Genomic DNA, 18,599 nt, shown 5'->3' on the forward strand with positions numbered 1-18,599 from the left:
TACCCCAAACAACAAGAGATACAACGCGCTTCAAGTGGACAGAGCGCCACGAGTACGCACACAGAGGCACGCAGACGCACACAGAGGCACGCAGAGGCACGCAAACGCACGCAGACGCACACAGAGGCACGCAGACGCACACAGACGCACACAGAGGCATGCAGACGCACACAGAGGCACACAGACGCACACAGAGGCATGCAGACGCACGCAGAGGCACGCAGACGCACACAGACGCACACAGAGGCACGCAGACGCACACAGACGCACACAGAGGCACGCAGACGCACACAGACGCACACAGAGGCACGCAGACGCACACAGAGGCACACAGACGCACACAGAGGCACACAGACGCACACAGAGGCACACAGACGTTCCCTGTATGTAGTGGTGTTTTTCTTTTACCTGTGGCTTAATACAACGTGACTGTACGAGCTGGTGATGGAGGAGAAAAAGCTTTTTAAATGACACACAGATTCACCTGCGCAGACAGACCCAGACTCACCTGCGCAGACAGACCCAGACTCACCCGTGCAGACAGACCCAGACTCACCCGCGCAGACAGACTCACTCACCCGCGCAGACAGACCCAGACTCACCCGTGCAGACAGACCCAGACTCACCCGCGCAGACAGACTCACTCACCCGCGCAGACAAACCCAGACTCACCTGTGCAGACAGACACAGACTCACTCACCCGCGCAGACAGACCCAGACTCACCTGCGCAGACAGACCCAATGCTTTTTTGCCCAATCCAAGCATTTTTACTTGTCCTGTCACAGCAGACTGCACAGGTCGGCCTGAGCTCCTTAGACGAGTTTTGGCTCTTGTTTACATTATGGTTGCTATGGTAACACACCTCTACAACCAGGAAGTAAAATTATAAACGTCTCCAAAACTAGGAAAGATTTGTATTTATTTACTTTTGATAAAAATGTTAACTGTGTTTGAGAGAAGTGGTCTAATCTGCCACATGCACAAACACCTGCAGTCAAATAAATGCAAGATTATCTGGTTTAATGCTGCACTGTGGAACATCTCATGGTTAAAGTTGCAGTAATGTTCACTGTAACATTAAGGTTTTGTTGAGAGGAAGTCGGTTCGAGTTTTGCTTTAGCCGCGATTCTATTTCGGAGGGAAAACGTGACTGTTGTTTTTCAAAAAGGACAGATCCAGGAAACGGTGGCGTGCGTCCAACTGTCCTCAGCGTCCCCACGAGTCCCCGGGGTGTGGGCGCGTCGTTATGACATTACGGGGACTCAGATCTGTTCATAGACACACACTGTACATCAGAGGGACTTGTCTCCTTCATGGGGACAAAAACCAGGTCCCCGTGACGTTGTGTTGGCAAAAGTATCGAACTAATAGATGGTAAAAGTAGTATTGAGACGAGATACTCATTTGAGCCGGTATCGATACTGAAAAGTCACATCTGCAGCACAGAAATGAAGCTTTAAAATGATGTTTCTCTGTCTGTTTCACAAGTATAAGACACAAAGACGAGTAAACACACGGCACTGACAAACATAAAAAGAAAATAACATTAGGAACAATTATAAGCATCAGAAAAAAAGTAGATCAGTGCCAAGTTTAAAAGAAAAATAAGACGAAAAATATAGACAAATAATTTCTGCTGTTTTCTGCTCATTTCTAGTTTTCTGCTGCTCAAATCCACGGAGCAAAAGACAAAAACGTTCTTTTCTGGTCTAACTTACTGGTCAAAATCGACATCTGGATATTTTACTGTTGTTTTTTTTGGGGTTTTTTTGTGTATTCTGTCAAAATGTATATTAATGAAAGATACACAATCTGTTTACGCTCAGTTCCTTTTTATATATAGTACAAAATGTATATGTATAATTTTGGTTGGAGGAAATCCGCAATTACTGCACGGAAGGAATTCAAACCTGGACGGGATTGTTTTCATTATTTTTCTTTTACTTTTTATATTATTTACTATTATTATTATTACTATAATCTTTATTAAGGCATTGTATTATTTCTATATGTTTATTTTGTATTTATTTCATCTTTAATGTGTATTTATTATTATTATTATTAACATTATTATTATTATTAACATTATTATTATTATTATTATTAACATTATTATTATTAACATTATTATTATTATTAACATTATTATTATTATTATTAACATTATTATTATTATTATTAACATTATTATTATTATTATCATTATCATTAACCTTATTATTATTAACATTATTATTATTAACATTATTATTATTAACATTATTATTATTATTAACATTATTATTATTATTATATTATTATTATTATTATTAACATTATTATTATTATTATTATCATTATCATTAACCTTATTATTATTATTATTATCATTATCATTAACCTTATTATTATTAACATTATTATTATTATTAACATTATTATTATTATTATTATTGTTGTTGTTGTTATTATTAACTAATTCTTGTCTTTATTCCCATGAGGGAGGAGGTGAAAAGGGGGCAAAACATAATCAGATTATAAACTGTACAGCTGCAGTTGAGATTAATACTTAATAATAATAAAAATTTGATCACAAAAAATAAAAATATAGACTATATATTTATATAGTTGGCCATGATTGACAGGCGAATTAACCAATCCAAGAGACACGTGTTCAGGTCGTGTCAAATGTGCAGAAGAGAAGGACGAAGTCGTGCTCCTCCACCTCCTCCAGCTCCTCCAGCTCCTCCAGCTCCTCCAGCTCCTCCAGCTCCTCGTCTCTATTTGTGCCGGACGTGATGGGAGTCAGGATGACGCTGAACTTGATTTCTGTTAAATATTTGGAGACTTTCGATTTCACGGATATAAGACACACGGGAATAGAACACAAACAGACATTTAACGCTGAAAATCACATTCTATTGTCTAAAGAAAGAGTTTTTTAATATCGCCGTGGAATCAGAATCACTACTGGGCCTCGAGTCTCCAGGCGATGAATAGACGTCAGCGTGAAGTCCGCAAGACGCAAGGAAACCCAAAGTGTGTGTGTGTGTGTGTGTGTGTGTGTTAAAATAAGCCCCTTCCTGTGTCTGATACATCTGCTCTATGTTTAAACCTGTCACCATCGCACCATCAAAGAGAGAAGGACGAGAGGAAAGAGAGAGCGATGGAAAGAGAGAGAAGAGATTCAGATAAACTTTAGGTCAAATGTACAGTGATTTTCCACATTAAAGGACAAAAGGCCCAAAAGTCACTGACAGTTGAAAAAAATAACTCTTTGGTGTCTAAATATTTTTATTTTATGTTTCCAGAGCATTTAGAACGACCCTTCTGACATTAAAATACAATAAAAAAAATCTAATCAAATAAAAAATAATTTTAAAAAATCAATTCAAATAAAAATTAATAAAAAATAAAAAAAATAAATAAATATTCTAAACTCTTAGAAATATTCAAAATTGAACATAATCTTGTTGCTGTTCTTCTAAAATTTTGCACTGTGGCCTAAACAACCCAAAATGTGTTGTCCACAGATGAGGACACCAGGTGTTTCTGAGCTGGACAGATAGTTTTTTCATAGTTTTTTTTGCATAAAAGTTACTCAAAAGTACATTCGTTTTTTATATTTTTCTTCTACTTAAACTGGTACCACACGTTTATTTGATGCAGCAAAGGAAAAATAAGGATGGATTTGTAAAATAGAGGTAGTTGTGTGAAAAGGGGCAAAAGTACATGCGGATACCTCCTTTAACGTGATTTTTATGGCTAAAAAAAGAAAAAATGACCAGGCGAGCGATAATGGTCAGTCCTTAAAGAGTCTGCACTGATCCAAAGGTTGTGGGTTCGATTCCCGCTCCGTCCCGCGCCGTCATTGGGCCCTCGTCACCTCCAGTGCGGTTGCGTGCCGTTAGGTCGCGGGTTAGACTCCTGATCCTGCCTGTGTTGTCGTGGCAGAGTGGTTAGCCCGTTAGCTCCTCCCCCTCCTCAGTATTAGGAGGTCGTGGGTTAGACTCCTGATCTCTCGCTTTAGGAGCTTATGTTCTTGCGTTTTGCGTTCGCGACAGAAATAGAAGTTACTACAGCTGCCGCGTGCCGCCGTATAATCCCGTAAAAGGTGAATGAGGAGACGGGACAAAGCTCGTCAGTGTTCTCGTTCTCTCTCGGGTGTGACGCTAACTGGAGGCACTACGGCGTCTGAAGCTCTGTTAGACTTTGACTTTGTTTTAACGCCATCTGACCTTAAGGAACCGGCTTGAACGGAGCTACGACAGTGTGCGATTTGCGCGGTTAAACAAGCCTCACGCGTAATAGTACGGTCACAAGCTAGCTAGCGTTAGCCAACAGTTTTTCAGGCAGTCGCTCTCACTTTTTTGTTGAAAATTAAACTCGTAAACTGGACCACGAACGCTCGGATTCATCACAGAGTCTTGAACGTGTGCTTTTTAAATCCATTTTGTGTGTTTTTCTTGCGTTTTCAGACCGTCTTTAAACTTATTTAGCTGCGTTGTTGCTAATGTTTACACTGTGTCTCCATGGTAACGCACATTCCACCATAGAAATACACGCAGAGCACCCCCCCCCCCAGCGTGAAACTATGGTAAACTAAGTATAATTCCTTGGACGTGTGGGTCAAATGTTCGGCGTAAAACTGGAGCGGTGATGTCATCAACGTGGGACAGGAGCGACCGCGCGGTGTCAGGTGGAGGACGGGGGTGCGGTTTCTAACTCGGGTTTCAGAAACAGACAGAATGAGAGAGGGATGAAAGATGGAGCCGAGAAACAGAGGAGGTGAGAGAGCGTAGACGGACTGAAGACGTGACTGAGCGAGTGACGTCGCCGCAGCGTTCGGCTAAAGTCAAATGAAGCTCGTCGACGCTAGGGGCAAATTTACAGCTGAGGTCATGGCTGAGGTGAGTGTCATAGCAACCAAAGAGCCAATCCAGAGCGAGGCAGTTGAAAGTAACGACACTTCCCTTAGCGACGCTGTCAATCAAACCTGTTGCTAACGCTAACGGGAGCGACTTTAGGGAAAGAAAAGCGCCTGATTTGTCTGTTTTTAATGTTCATATCTTGATTTACAGACACAAACGTGAAATAAAAACCCCAGGATCATGTAGAGGGTTAATACGAACATTTAAGACCAAAATGCAGCAGGTACAGCAGAGGTTCTGATCCTTGTTGGAGGTACTGAACCCCACCAGTTTGCACATTCACCAAACCCTTGTTTATTGAAAAAAAAAATATATATATTTTTTTTAAATTCAAGACACATGTATGTTTTACTGGTGCACAAAATGAACTGTGCATTAACATCACTGTGTTCAAAGAATAAAACCAGTACAATGTGTGAACTCAACAAATTACACACAAACCTTTTCACAAAGACTTGACCTTTTTTAATTCTACCACACTGAAATGATTTTAATGTTTAATTTTATGTATTCCAATAATGAACTTATTGTATTTATGCTATTTATTATTTTTAACATTTTAACACACACACATCACCTCATTTCCCTCAGGCTACAATAATAATGAATATTTACTGCAGTGTGACGTCTGCTGTTTCCTTTGACAGACCAGGTCAGAACACGACTTCACTCTGGCCACTCTCATGTCATTTTCACAGCAAAGTCTGTTCCTTTTCTTCGTTTTTCATGCCATTTTATGTTTTTATGCCGTTCAAATGGCTCATTTAAGTCGGGCGGTACTTCGATAGGCACATCAAAGACGCTCAGAGACGCTCGCAGTCCACGAATCATATCAGTCGGGGGCGTGTCTTGACCTCCGCCGAACCCCTGAGGTTAAGGTTAAGAACCACAGAGTTACAGAGCCAGGAGCCACAGTTTTTCAATAGAAAGTGAATTGGAGTCAATGGAGCCGGAAGTGCAGCAGAGTGAAGAGAAGGGAGAAGAGAGAAAGGGTGAGAGGAGAGAGGGAGAAAGAAGAGGAAACGAGAGAGAGCAGAGAGGAAGAGGGAGAACGTGAGAGAATAGGGACGAAGAGAGGGAATGGGAGAGAGAAGAGAGAGAGACAGAGACGGGGTGAGGGAGATGAAGAGGGGGAAAAGGGAGAAAGAGAGGGTGGAAAGAGGAAACAAGAGCAATAGAGGGAGGAGAGAGGACAGGATAGAGAAAAGGGGTACAGAAAGGGAAGAAGAAAAGGGATAAGAGGGAGAGGAAGGAGGGAGAGAAAGGAAGGGATAAGGGAGGAAGACAAAAAGAGGGAGTGAGAGGGAGAGAGAGGGAAAGGACAGAGAGATATAAGAGGGAAGAGAGAGAAGAGGAACAATGATATTAGAGATGAGGGAAGAGAGAGATTAAGGAGAGAGAAAGGAGATGAGGAGGAGGAGAGATAGAAGAGGAAAATGACAGAGGGAGAGAAACACAAAGAGAGAAAGGGAGACAGAAGAGGATAGAAGAAAGGGTGGGAGGAGAGAGAGAGACAGAGAAAGAGAGTGAAAAGGAAGGAAGGAAGGAAAGAGAGAGAGAGGATGGGGGCGATGCGATGCAGTTTCACACTGACTGAACAAACAGAGGAGCCGCACTCGTTTAACCAAATCCAAACTCATTTTTCTCCACATCTTTGGACGTTTAAGTCTCTTAATCCTGTTTTGTTTCTTGGACATTAACGTCGTGTGTGGGCGAAGTGTAAGGAGACATGGACGAGACCGAAGGAGACGTCGTTAAGGGAGTAGGAGACGAGGAGAGGAGACGAGGATGCGAGGAATAAGGACACAACATTTGGACTGATTTTCATTTCGATGCACAGAAGATGCAGCGGATTTGACGATGTGGAGACCGAGTTTTACAGGCAAGAAGCGGAGACACTTCACTGATTTAAGATGAGTTTAGTCCTGGTTTAGTCCTGGTTTTGTCCTGGTTTAGTCCTGGTTCGGTCCTGGTTTAGTCCTGGTTTGGTCTGGGTTCGGTCCTGGTTTAGTCCTGGTTTGGTCCTGGTTCGGACCTGGTTTAGTCCTGGTTTAGTCCTGGTTTAGTTCTTGTTTAGTCCTGGTTTTGTCCTGGTTTTGTCCTGGTTTAGTCCTGGTTTGGTCCTGGTTTAGTCCTGGTTCGGTCCTGGTTTAGTCCTGGTTTGGTCTGGGTTCGGTCCTGGTTTGGTCCTGGTTTGGTCCTGGTTCGGTCCTGGTTTAGTCCTGGTTTAGTTCTTGTTTAGTCCTGGTTTAGTCCTGGTTTGGTCCTGGTTTGGTCCTGGTTCAGTCCTTGCTTAGTCCTGGTTTAGTCCTGGTTTAGTCCTGGTTTAGTCCTGGTTTAGTTCTTGTTTAGTTCTTGTTTAGTCCTGGTTTAGTCCTGGTTCAGTCCTGGTTTAGTTCTTGTTTAGTCCTGGTTTAGTCCTGGTTTAGTCCTGGTTCAGTCCTGGTTTAGTTCTTGTTTAGTCCTGGTTTAGTCCTGGTTTAGTCCTGGTTTAGTCCTGGTTTTGGACAAACTTTTATAATTGCACGTTCATTTTTATTTTCCATAAATATTCCACAGTGCAGCATTAAACTTATGTATATTGTTCTTGCTCAAAAATATCTTGAAGAATATCTGTTCTCATCTGCGGAGTCTCCTCTCCACAGATCTGACCCGTAGCTTGACCTGTATTTCTTTTATTTTTATTTTTTATTGAAAAATCCCATTTTTTCCAAACCAAATCCCACAGACATAAGTTTAACTCACTGAGACGATCGAGTCTTTTCTCCTAAAAATGTTTATTGTATTTTGTCGTTTTTACGATTTAAATAAAAAAGTGTAGGTCTCCAGACGTTTGTTTCCAGTGAAGTTTCCAGATCGTGTCGTCGTCGTCGTGGTGTTTTTGGTGGAACATAAAGAGCTTCAGTTACGGCTCAGCTCACAGTCGATGGTCACGTTTTTATTTACAGTTTAGTGTTTTTTTTTTCCACTTTCCAGTCTCTCTAAAGCGCTTTACATCAAGGAAACACTCACCCGCCGTAAAGATCTTAAAGATGAAGTCGTCAGGTTTTCGACTTTAAACATCGATTAAAATTAAACTTTTGCTGCTGAAATGTTCATCTGGAGTTTGCCGTTATCTTCTGCTCTTTCTGGGGGGTCCATTTTTGTGCCAAAACGCAGCTTTCTGGTCAAAATCTAAGTGTGCGCCGCAATATCAAGTACTATGTGACATCACGCAGGACTGCCCTGATTACTGATGCCAGGTGTTTCTGATACAAACGTCTAACTGCAGGGGGCGGAGCTTGAACCGAGGAGATCTGTTCATCCAATCACACTGTTCTTTATACCTCTAGACCCCGCCCCTCCTCCCTCCCCCCTGACTCCCCCTTGACTCCTCCAGACCCGCCCCTCTTCCCTCCTCCCTCTCTCTCCCCTTTAGTCCTCCAGACCCCGCTCCTTCTCCCTCATTCCCCTTTTTAGTCCTCTAAACTCCACCCCTCCTCCCTCCCCCCTGACTCCCCCTTTAGTCCTTTAAACTCCGCCCCTCCTCCTCCTCTTTCCTTTAGTTCTCCCAACCCCTCCTCCCTCCCCCCTGACTCCCCCTTTACTCCTCCAGACCCCGCCCCTCCTCCCTCCTTAGTCCTCTAAACTCCGCCCCTCCTCCTCCTTCCTCCCTCTCCCCTTTACTCCTCCAGACCCCGCTCCTTCTCCCTCCTCCTCGCTCACGCCCCTCTTTAGTCCTCCAGACCCCGCCCCTCTTTAGTCCTCCAGACCCCGCCCCTCTTTTTGTCTAAATAAAGAGCCTTTTTTTTTTTTAAATCATTATCGTGGCATCAAAATTGCGTGTGAATCTTCAGTATCGTGACTCGTGAGGACTTTTCCTCGTCTCCGTCTTACAGTTTTGTGTTTTTTTTTTCTTCCTCTTCACAGCACATGTCCTCCTGTTTTTCCCCAAACTTCTCCGTCTCGACCCAGATCTCACTCGGAGCAGTTTTTTATAGAAGCTTAAATTAGACTCGTGACTTCATCATCGTGGAAAAGTTTAAACCTGTTAAAATCCATACTTTTCCCGTTTCCATCCCAACAAGATCGTTAATGGCGTCGGTTTATGCGCTCGTTTTCTCCTCATCATGAAAAGGACCAGAGAAAGCAAAACGTGGCTAAGAAGAGGTGGTGAAGAGGAGGAGACGGTTCTGCTGCTGCGGTGGAAATGAGGCCTTTGTAAACTGTATATAAAGTGGTCCCTCGTTTATCGCCGGGGTTACGTTCTAAAAATAACCCGCAATAGTCCAAATCCATGGAGCATCAGCTTAATTTTTTACAATTATTCTACGTGTTTTTTGGCTGTAAAACCCCTCACCACACACTTTATACACTTTATACACTTTTCTCTTGTTTAAACACTCTCAACGTTCAATGTCGAGAGCTGGATTCGAACCGCAAACCTTCAGATCAGTGGACAAACGCTCTACCAACTGAGCCACAGCTGGGGAACGCTCGTCCTGCCCGTAAAAGGAGATTTGAGGAGGAGTAAAAACCCGAGTTCGATTCCCAACCTCTGCCAAGTTCCTCTATGGCCAACGACAGGCCCAGGGACCAATTGCGGCCCTCAGACGAGATTTTATTGGCCCTCAGACCTTCAGTTGAACCGGCCCACTTGATCATAATCAGTATTTTTTATGAGTAATCCACCAATAAAACCTAAAAAACATCACATTTCATTGTCTAACAGACGTAATATTAATATTTGAAGCTTTATTTAAACTTTTCATTACCAACACGGTTATTTATTTGAATTTGTCAAATGTTTTGTGACATCAGCAGCTTTAGTGGTAATATTTATTGAAACTGACCACTATATTTTCAGTTATTTTATATCCGGTGATTTTTTTAATGGACAGCGAAAGTATTTTCCTCAATACAAAACGACAATAGTTAAATGTACGGATTTAAACGCTGAGCTGTGGAGGCGGGACATAGAGGTCAGCTCGGTCTACGATTGGCCCATTAAAAGATTGAGCGGAGCATTTGATTGGCTGTTGGAATAATGGCGACGTCTCAGTGATTGACTGTCAAAAGATCAACCGTTTGACTGGCGAGGTCTGCGTTTACAGTCCGGCGAGCGTCGGGCACCGTCACCGTCGCTCCCGTCGTGATTTCCTCGCTGCGTTTCTGCAAATTGGAATTTTGATTTGGTCGAAATGAGTTTTTCTGTGGCGCTCGGAGCAAATACAAAGTGGAAAATATAAAAGACGCTGCGGTTCTCGTGTTTGATATAATTTTAACGGTTATTTATGTGATACTTTTGTTCCGTCCAAAGGTTTTTGGTCGTCGCTCAGACTCTTCACAAACTCACGAGGATCCACCTGGAACGTCACAAACACGGAATATTTAGTGAAATCGTGCAGAGGGAAGCTGTGATTTGTGCTTTGGTTTTATCGTTCAGTAAATGAAACTGAAACTGTATTTTTGGCGTCATTATTTATCGTGTTGCTTTTTCTTTGCGCGACCGAGAGATTTTCGGTTATTTTTTGGATAAATAATCAGATTTAAGACGTAAAAGGCGGAAATAAATGACTCGTATGACTCATTACAGATGGAAAAAAGAAAAGAGGGGGAGAGAGAAAGAAAGAAAGAAAGAAAGGGGGAGGGGGTGAGGAGAAGGGAGAAGAGAGAAAGAGCAGAAAGTGAGAGCAGCAAGAGGTAGAGAGAGAATAGGAAACAAGAAAAAAGGAAAAGGAGAGGGAAGAGAGAGACAAAGAGGGGTGAGAGAGAGGGAGAAGAGAGAAAGAGACAGGGGAAAGAGGGAACAAGAGAGTGATAGAGGGAGAGAGAAAGCAGAGGATAGAGAGAAAGGGGTACAGAAAGGGAAGAAGAAAAAGGGATAAGAGAGAAGAAGGAGGGAGAGAGGAAAAGGGACAAGGGAGAGAGACAAAGAGAGGGAGTGAGAGAGAGGGAAAGGATAGAGAGGTAGAAGGGAGGGAAGAGAGAGAAGAGGAACAATGATATCGATTAGAGATGAGGGAGAAGAGAGAGAGAATGAGGAGGAGGAGAGATAGACGAGGAAAACGACAGAGGGAGAGAAACACAAAGAGAGAAAGACAGACACAAACAGAATACTCCCTCTCTTTTTCCGTCCTTCCTTCCTTTTCACTCTCTCTTTCCTCCCATCCTTTCTTCTATCTTCTTGTAGTTTTAGTTTTTGTGGTTTAAATCCTCTCTGTAGTTGCGTTTACCGTCAGTATTTACTTCAGCGGCGTCGAAATTCAAAGTTGGTTGACGTTTTGCTGTTGCGGCGCTTCGACCAATCAGATTCAAGCGCTCGTTCAAAGGTCGCGACCCCAGAAAAATGGTGTATATGTCTGTTAGCCGGGTTAGCTTGTCTGAAAAGTAGCGCGTTGTTGTTGACGTTGTCGTGATGTTTTCCGTGTTTTCCGTGTTTCCGCAGGTATCCGTCCTCAGATCATGAACGGCCCTCTCCACCCTCGCCCGTTGGTGGCGCTGTTGGACGGCCGAGACTGCACGGTGGAGATGCCCATCCTCAAAGACCTGGCCACCGTGGCGTTCTGCGACGCTCAGTCCACGCAGGAGATCCACGAGAAGGTACGCGGTTCTCCCACAAATACGTCCCACTTTAACTTTTACTGTAGGTCCGTGATCGTCTTTGTTCCGGGACAAAGGCGGATTTCTGTGGATCCGGTGGATTTGAACGAAAACGCAACTCGGCAAACTGTTGAAGATCCGAACTTAGATTCCCCGAGCAAGTGTGAGGCTTAAAGGCGCTGTAGCTGACTTTACTGTCTTCAAAAACAAAACAAAAAACCCACAGAACTACTTCATTTGCAAAGTTATTCCTCACCTCATGCATTCTGAGCATCCTAAGTATTCACCATGATGAGTTTATAAGCACAAAACTGACTCTTGTAGCTTGAAGTCGTGTTCTAAATCTGTTAATGCGTCAAAAAACAGACCTGGAGTTGTGTTTTGTTTCATTCACACACGTTTGAATCACGCTTTATTATTCGTCTGTTACATCTCCAAAGCTCAAAACGCTCTGTTCCACCTCGTGATGTCATCAAGTGGGAGTTTTCATGCCGTTTTTACCTTTAGTTCAGTAGAAGAACGACAACTCCGGGTCTAAAATGATGAAGGTGTGATGAAGGAAATGATTCAAGAAATGAAGGTGTGTGGAGTTTAAAAACACAGTGGAGCACTTACTGTATCACCACATGATGACATCACAAGGTGGAACAGTGTGTTTGAGAGCAGAATGAAACATGTTTTTATTCATGTTATAATGTTTTTTAAAAATAATTCTAATACATAATAACTGTATGGCACGTTTCATGACGCTCAGTTCAAGACAAAAACACAAAAGAAAGAAACAGATACAAAAGGAGAGGCAGATATTTGAACACGGTTTTGAAATGTAAGCTCTTCACTTAAAAACTCCCACTTGATGACATCATGAGGTGGAACAGAGCGTTTTGATCTTTGAAGATGTTACAGACTAATAATAAAGTGTGACTCAAACATGTGTGAATGAAACAAAACACAACTCCAAGTCTGTTTTTGACGTGTTAACATAATTCTAACTTAACTTAACCCTGGAGAGCCCACGGGGTCAAATTTGGCCGCAGTTCATTTCTGCTACCCAAAATGAAAAAAACAAAAAACAAAAACAATCAAAATTCAATTAAAAAAAATTCCAAAAGCCCAGAGTGTCACTTCTGGCCCCTGCAGAGAGACCACTAGTGGATGAATATTGAACTAAAATGAGCCGGAGTGATAGTGACAAGATGGATGACCTGAAAACTACACAAACAAAATCATCTTCAGCAAACCAGCAGTTGGTAAAATTGTGTTTTGTTTTGTTTTTGTTAATCTTCTTAGTAATAGCTCACAGAGTGTCTAGAACGTGGCCATCCAAACTATGGCCCAAGGGCCAAAAGTGGCCCTCAGACCATTTTTTTGTTGGCCCTCCTAAACTGGCTCAATTGATCAGGAAGTATTTTTTATGTGATGAGATTCTACCTCTACAACCTGAATAACATCACATTACACTGTGACACAGACCTAAAAATAATCTTCCAAGTCTAATTAAAGGCACAATGTCTCCGTCAAAACTGTGTTAAATCCACCGTTTGACTCCCTGTATCGACTCTGGTCTGTGGCCCTCAGCTTTAAACATGTCTCAGGATGCGGCCCTCGGTCAAAAAAGTTTGGACACCCCTGGTCTAGAAGTACGTATATTCTTTTTGGATAAATTAGAAAGCCCAAAGGGTCAAATTTGGCCCTGATCCTAAATTAGGTTATAAAGGGTTCAAATTGAAAAAGTGGATATGTCAGTGCTCAGTGAACTTATAGCAGTAATTTAAAGCAATGGTCATGATTTTCCAAAGAAGAAAAGAGTTCTTGGGTTCTCCAGATTAAAGCTACAAGAGTCATTGTTGTGTAATGTCGGACGTCTAAGTGCTGTTGTACTTTACTCCGCCTCAAAACTCTTTCTAATATCTCTCTGCTCTTCCTCTGCGATCTCATCTCTGAAATGAAAAACGCTTAGCCGCAGACACAGGGCTAATTTAAACACACAACAATATTACAGCAGCTATCGCGCGCCCATCTAAGAGGCCCACTTTACCCGCGCCGGCCCAGACCTGTGTCGGGTTTTGTAATAAGAAAAAAACACAATATCTGTCGACGTGTTTATCTTTGGCTCTCGCTGTGGCACAAATTCTAATGAAGTCATTTGCATAAAGATGATTTTGAGCAGAGGAGAGCGCAGGAGAGGCCGTCTGTGTGATTTTTACATTGAATTATTTGCAAAAAAAAAAAAAAAAACACGATTGGAAACTTCGTATTTGATCAAAAATGCCTCATTCCGCCGTTTGTAGACTGATTTATTTAGAAGGAAAAGTACCGTGAGTTTAGAAATAACTAATTAAATCTGAAACATTTGCCCTTTTCATTTGCGTTATTTTCTTGTCAAAACCTGCACGACGTCACCCGCAGCGTATCACAGCGTATCATAGCAACCAAAGAGCCAATCAGGAGCGAGGCCGTCCTGTTTTCACTGTTTCTTTTGTTTGATGAGTTTAGTTTGGGGACGTCTTCAGTTTTAGGTCAGTGATGTCGGTGTAACCCGTGTGATTTTTTTGTAAAAGTATGAGGAGTATTGTCGTGTTGATGTAATTCAAGGACTTTTCCCACGACCTTTCCAGAACTTTTCCAGGACTTTTTCCACGACTCTTTCTAGGACTTTTCCAGGACTTTCAGGGACTTTCCCCACGATTTTTCGCACAACTCTTTCCAGGAGTTTTTCTAGGACTTTTCCCACGACACTTTCCAGCACTTTTCCAGGACTTTCAAGGACTTTTCCCATGACTCTTTCTAGGACTTTTCCAGGACTTTCAAGGACGTTTCCCATGACTTGTGTCCAGGCGTGTTGGAGTAAGTGGAGCAAACTGGTGTTGGCTGCAGATTGTCCACTGGCTTTAACGGCCCGGCGCAGGGTCGGCCCGGCGCAAGGTCCGCCCGGCGCAAGGTCCGCCCGGCGCTGCGTCCTTTCTGGCTCATGAGCGCCACCTTTCTCTTGTTACATTTTTTAAGTAAATTAAAATGAACTTTTCTGTTTTAATGTTAATTTTATGATGATTATTTGTGATTATTTATGTTTTGATTCGTGTGATTTTATTGTCTTCCTTATCCTGTAAAGATCTTTGAATTACTTACTACAAATACACTTGCCTTGACGTAAACTATTTAACTTTTCGTGACCCGTTTGGCTCCTGCGTCGTCTCTTTAATAAATTTAATCCACCCGGGTCGAAACAATATGAACATTTTAAGACGAAAATGTGGAGTCTGACAGCAGCAGACACAGAGACAGGGCGTGTGTTATTATTATTATTATGGATCTCTGGCAAACGCACGTGTGAACAATCAGAAAGAAACGAGATAATCCACAACAGATGAAACCGTTTACAAGATATTTTAATAATCTGGTCATAATCTGATCATAATTATGGAAATGTGAGATAACCAGGTTTATTTAAGACGTACTTTTATCTTTATGGTTGTTTGCAGACAGTAGAAAGGAACGTCCAGAAGTGTTGTTCTTTTGGCTATAATTTTCTCCTCCTCCTGAATCTCCATGGAGAATGTTCCAGAGTGTGGCTTTAACTCTGTTTGTGAAATCACGCAGGCTCCCGTGTTGGTTCCACCCTCACGCTTTGACCTCATATCGTGTTTGTAGGTGCTGAACGAGGCGGTGGGGGCCATGATGTACCACACCATCACTCTGACCAGAGAAGACCTGGAGAAGTTCAAAGCTCTGAGGATCATCATCAGGATCGGCAGCGGCTACGACAACATCGACATCAAGGCCGCCGGCGAGCTCGGTACGTCGACGCGCTTCAATCTGCGGACGGAGAATCTGGAGCGAACGGCTACTGTTAACTTTAGTTCAGTCGAGATCAGCTATTCCAGGTCTGACGTTATCCAAATGATTCTAGTGAAGGTGGAGTTTAAAAACACAGCGGAGCACTTCCTGTATCACCACATGATGACATCACAAGGTGGAACAGAGTGTTTTCTGTCTGAGAGAAGAACTCAGCCTAAATTTGGAGGTTTGTTTGTGAGTTAAACAAAAAAAACAACAACTCCAGGTCTGTTTGTGACGAGGAAACATTAGAACAGAGATTAGAAAATATCTTAAAATGGTGCTTTAATTTTAATTTTTTATATTTTTAATTAATAATAATAAAGGAATACAACATTTGTAGTATAATAGAACAGTTCCACAATTAAGTATTGTATAAGAATGAAAAAAGACAAAAAAAAAAAAAAAAAAAAAAAACCTAAAACAAAAAGCAATACTTAATAAATTAATTCAGTGCTTTAACTAAAACCAAATACTAAACTGTGCTGTAAATAAAAACGACTGAGCTTTTAAAAATACTGTGACAAATTTAACTTTAATGATCAATCTACGAGGTGAGGAATGATTAACGGTGACTCAGGCGTGTTTCACAGTTCCTCTGACCCCGCCTCTTCGTCCTGGCGTCGCTGAAATGTCCCGTAATGTTGTTTTTCCCGCAGTCACTGATCCTCAAAGCTAAAGCCGACTCCATCCGCACCATCGTCTTTTTACTCCTTGTTCAAACTTATCGCTGCTGTCGTCCTTTTGTTAATTTCCTCCTTCTTTTTGTCACAAACCGAAGATTCATTTATTCCGTTACAGCGCCCCCTACAGCCACGGAACTTTTACCCTCAGCGTGTCCGGAAGTCCAACTTTTCCCGCGATGGTTAGCGTCTTCCTCGGGCTTTTGGCGCCTTTGTCGGTGCGGAACGTTTCATCGACTTCGTGGGTTTCGTCGGGGAGAAAACGAAAACGCAGCCAAACACACACAGAGAAATGAGTCTGGATCTAACGCGCGGAGACCAAAATGAACTGATTCAATTAAAATATTTCATAAAACAACAAGTTACGGAGCGTCACGAGGGACAAAAGTCAAACCTCTGTCTCCGTTGTGTAATTACGCCAATCGAAAAGCATTAGGGTCTGGACATAAACGGCGCTCGCCTCCTGCGTCCGACGATAATACGAGTCGTTAAAGCCGCGCGGAGCTTTGTTTACATATTTAAAGGCGGAGCTAAAGTCTCAGGAGACGCTCAGAGGAGTTTGACTTAATGGACCAAAGCGGAGGGACTGTTGTGAAAAACGAGTCTGAACCTCACCCAGAGTTTTACCCAAGAGGCCGAAGTGCGTCATGTGCGCCGGGGACGAGTCTGACGGCGATTAAGTGAGACGTCTGCGGTAGAGACGGACATTTTAGCTTTTCCCCCCCGTGTTCTAATGCTGTTCCCTCGTCGAAAACACGTCTGAAGAGGTTTTAAATGTCGTCCCTGCGTGTTTGAGTAATCTAGAGATCTGTCCCGGGCCCTATTCAAACGATTCTTACGGTTAGCACGAGAATTTAGCATTTTCAAAACAATAACAGGAAACATGGTGATGTAAATATGTTATGAGTTACAGTTAATGCCCCGTAGAAGTAAAATACCTCCTCTTTAATACCCCATTTGTTCATCATTATTGGCCTGGAAAGTCTCATAATGTTTGAAGTTTTATTTATACAAAGTTGTTCTGTTGTTACTTGAGGCATAAATAATAGCGACATAACGCAGTGTTTGAAGGAAACTCTTGTTTTTAAAAAAATTCAATTTTCAGTCTCTGACCCCTCCTCTCTCTGTCACAGTCCTCTGACCCTTCCTCTTCTCTATTGCAGTCCTCTGACCCTTCCTCTCTTCTCTCTCACAGTCCTCTGACTCCTCCTCTCTGACCCCTCTCTCTCTGACCCCTCCTCTCTGTCACAGTCCTCTGACCCTTCCTCTTCTCTATTGCAGTCCTCTGACCCCTCCTCTCTCTCTATTGCAGTCCTCTGACCCCTCCTCTCTCTATTGCAGTCCTCTGACCCCTCCTCTCTCTCTATTGCAGTCCTCTGACCCCTCCTCTCTCTCTATTGCAGTCCTCTGACCCCTCGTCCTCTCTGACCCCTCCTCTCTTCTCTGTCACAGTCCTCTGACCCCTCCTCTCTGACTCCTCTCTCTCTGACCCCTCCTCTCTTCTCTGTCCTCTGACCCCTCCTCTCTTCTCTCACAGTCCTCTGACCCCTCCTCTGACCCCTCCTCTCTGACCCCTCCTCTCTGACCCCTCTCTCTCTGACCCCTCTCTCTCTGACCCCTCCTCTCAGTCCTGACCCCTCTCTCTCTGACCCCTCCTCTCTGACCCCTCTTCTCTCTCACAGTCCTCTGACCCCTCTCTCTGACCCCTCTCTCTCTGACCCCTCCTCTCTTCTCTGTCCTCTGACCCCTCTCTCTCTGACCCCTCCTCTCTGACCCCCCTCTCTCTCTGACCCCTCCTCTCCTCTGTCCTCTGACCCCTCCTCTCTGACCCCTCCTCTCTTCTCTGTCCTCTGACCCCTCCTCTCTGACCCCTCCTCTCTTCTCTCTCACAGTCCTCTGACCCCTCCTCTCTGACCCCTCTCTCTCTGACCCCTCCTCTCAGTCCTCTGACCCCTCTCTCTCTGACCCCTCCTCTCTGACCCCTCTTCTCTCTCACAGTCCTCTGACCCCTCTCTCTTTGACCCCTCCTCTCTTCTCTGTCCTCTGACCCCTCCTCTCTGACCCCTCTTCTCTCTCACAGTCCTCTGACCCCTCTCTCTCTGACCCCTCCTCTCTGACCCCCCTCTCTCTCTGACCCCTCCTCTCTTCTCTGTCCTCTGACCCCTCCTCTCTGACCCCTCCTCTCTTCTCTCTCACAGTCCTCTGACCCCTCTCTGTCTGACCCCTCTCTCTCTGACCCCTCCTCTCTTCTCTCTCACAGTCCTGACCCCTCTCTCTCTCTGACCCCTCCTCTCTCTCAGTCCTCTGACCCCTCTCTCTCTGACCCCTCCTCTCTTCTCTGTCCTCTGACCCCTCTTCTCTCTCACAGTCCTCTGACCCCTCTCTCTCTGACCCCTCCTCTCTGACCCCCCTCTCTCTCTGACCCCTCCTCTCTTCTCTGTCCTCTGACCCCTCCTCTCTGACCCCTCCTCTCTTCTCTCTCACAGTCCTCTGACCCCTCTCTGTCTGACCCCTCTCTCTCTGACCCCTCCTCTCTTCTCTCTCACAGTCCTGACCCCTCTCTCTCTCTGACCCCTCCTCTCTCTC

At 43.7% G+C, this 18,599-nt stretch overlaps 1 protein-coding gene across 1 annotated transcript in view; it reads left to right on the top strand.

Moving 5' to 3' along the window:
• Positions 1–18,599, top strand: part of LOC117386977 (C-terminal-binding protein 2) — a 43,077-nt gene that overhangs the window by 14,289 nt on the left and 10,189 nt on the right. The window contains exons 2-3 of the mRNA XM_033984364.2: positions 11,339–11,493; positions 15,145–15,289. Of these exons, the coding sequence (XP_033840255.1) occupies positions 11,339–11,493; positions 15,145–15,289 (300 nt within the window). The remainder of the gene's footprint in view (positions 1–11,338; positions 11,494–15,144; positions 15,290–18,599) is intronic.

The sequence above is a fragment of the Periophthalmus magnuspinnatus genome, chromosome 19, assembly GCF_009829125.3.
Source record: "Periophthalmus magnuspinnatus isolate fPerMag1 chromosome 19, fPerMag1.2.pri, whole genome shotgun sequence".
Taxonomy (NCBI): Eukaryota; Metazoa; Chordata; class Actinopteri; order Gobiiformes; family Gobiidae; genus Periophthalmus; species Periophthalmus magnuspinnatus.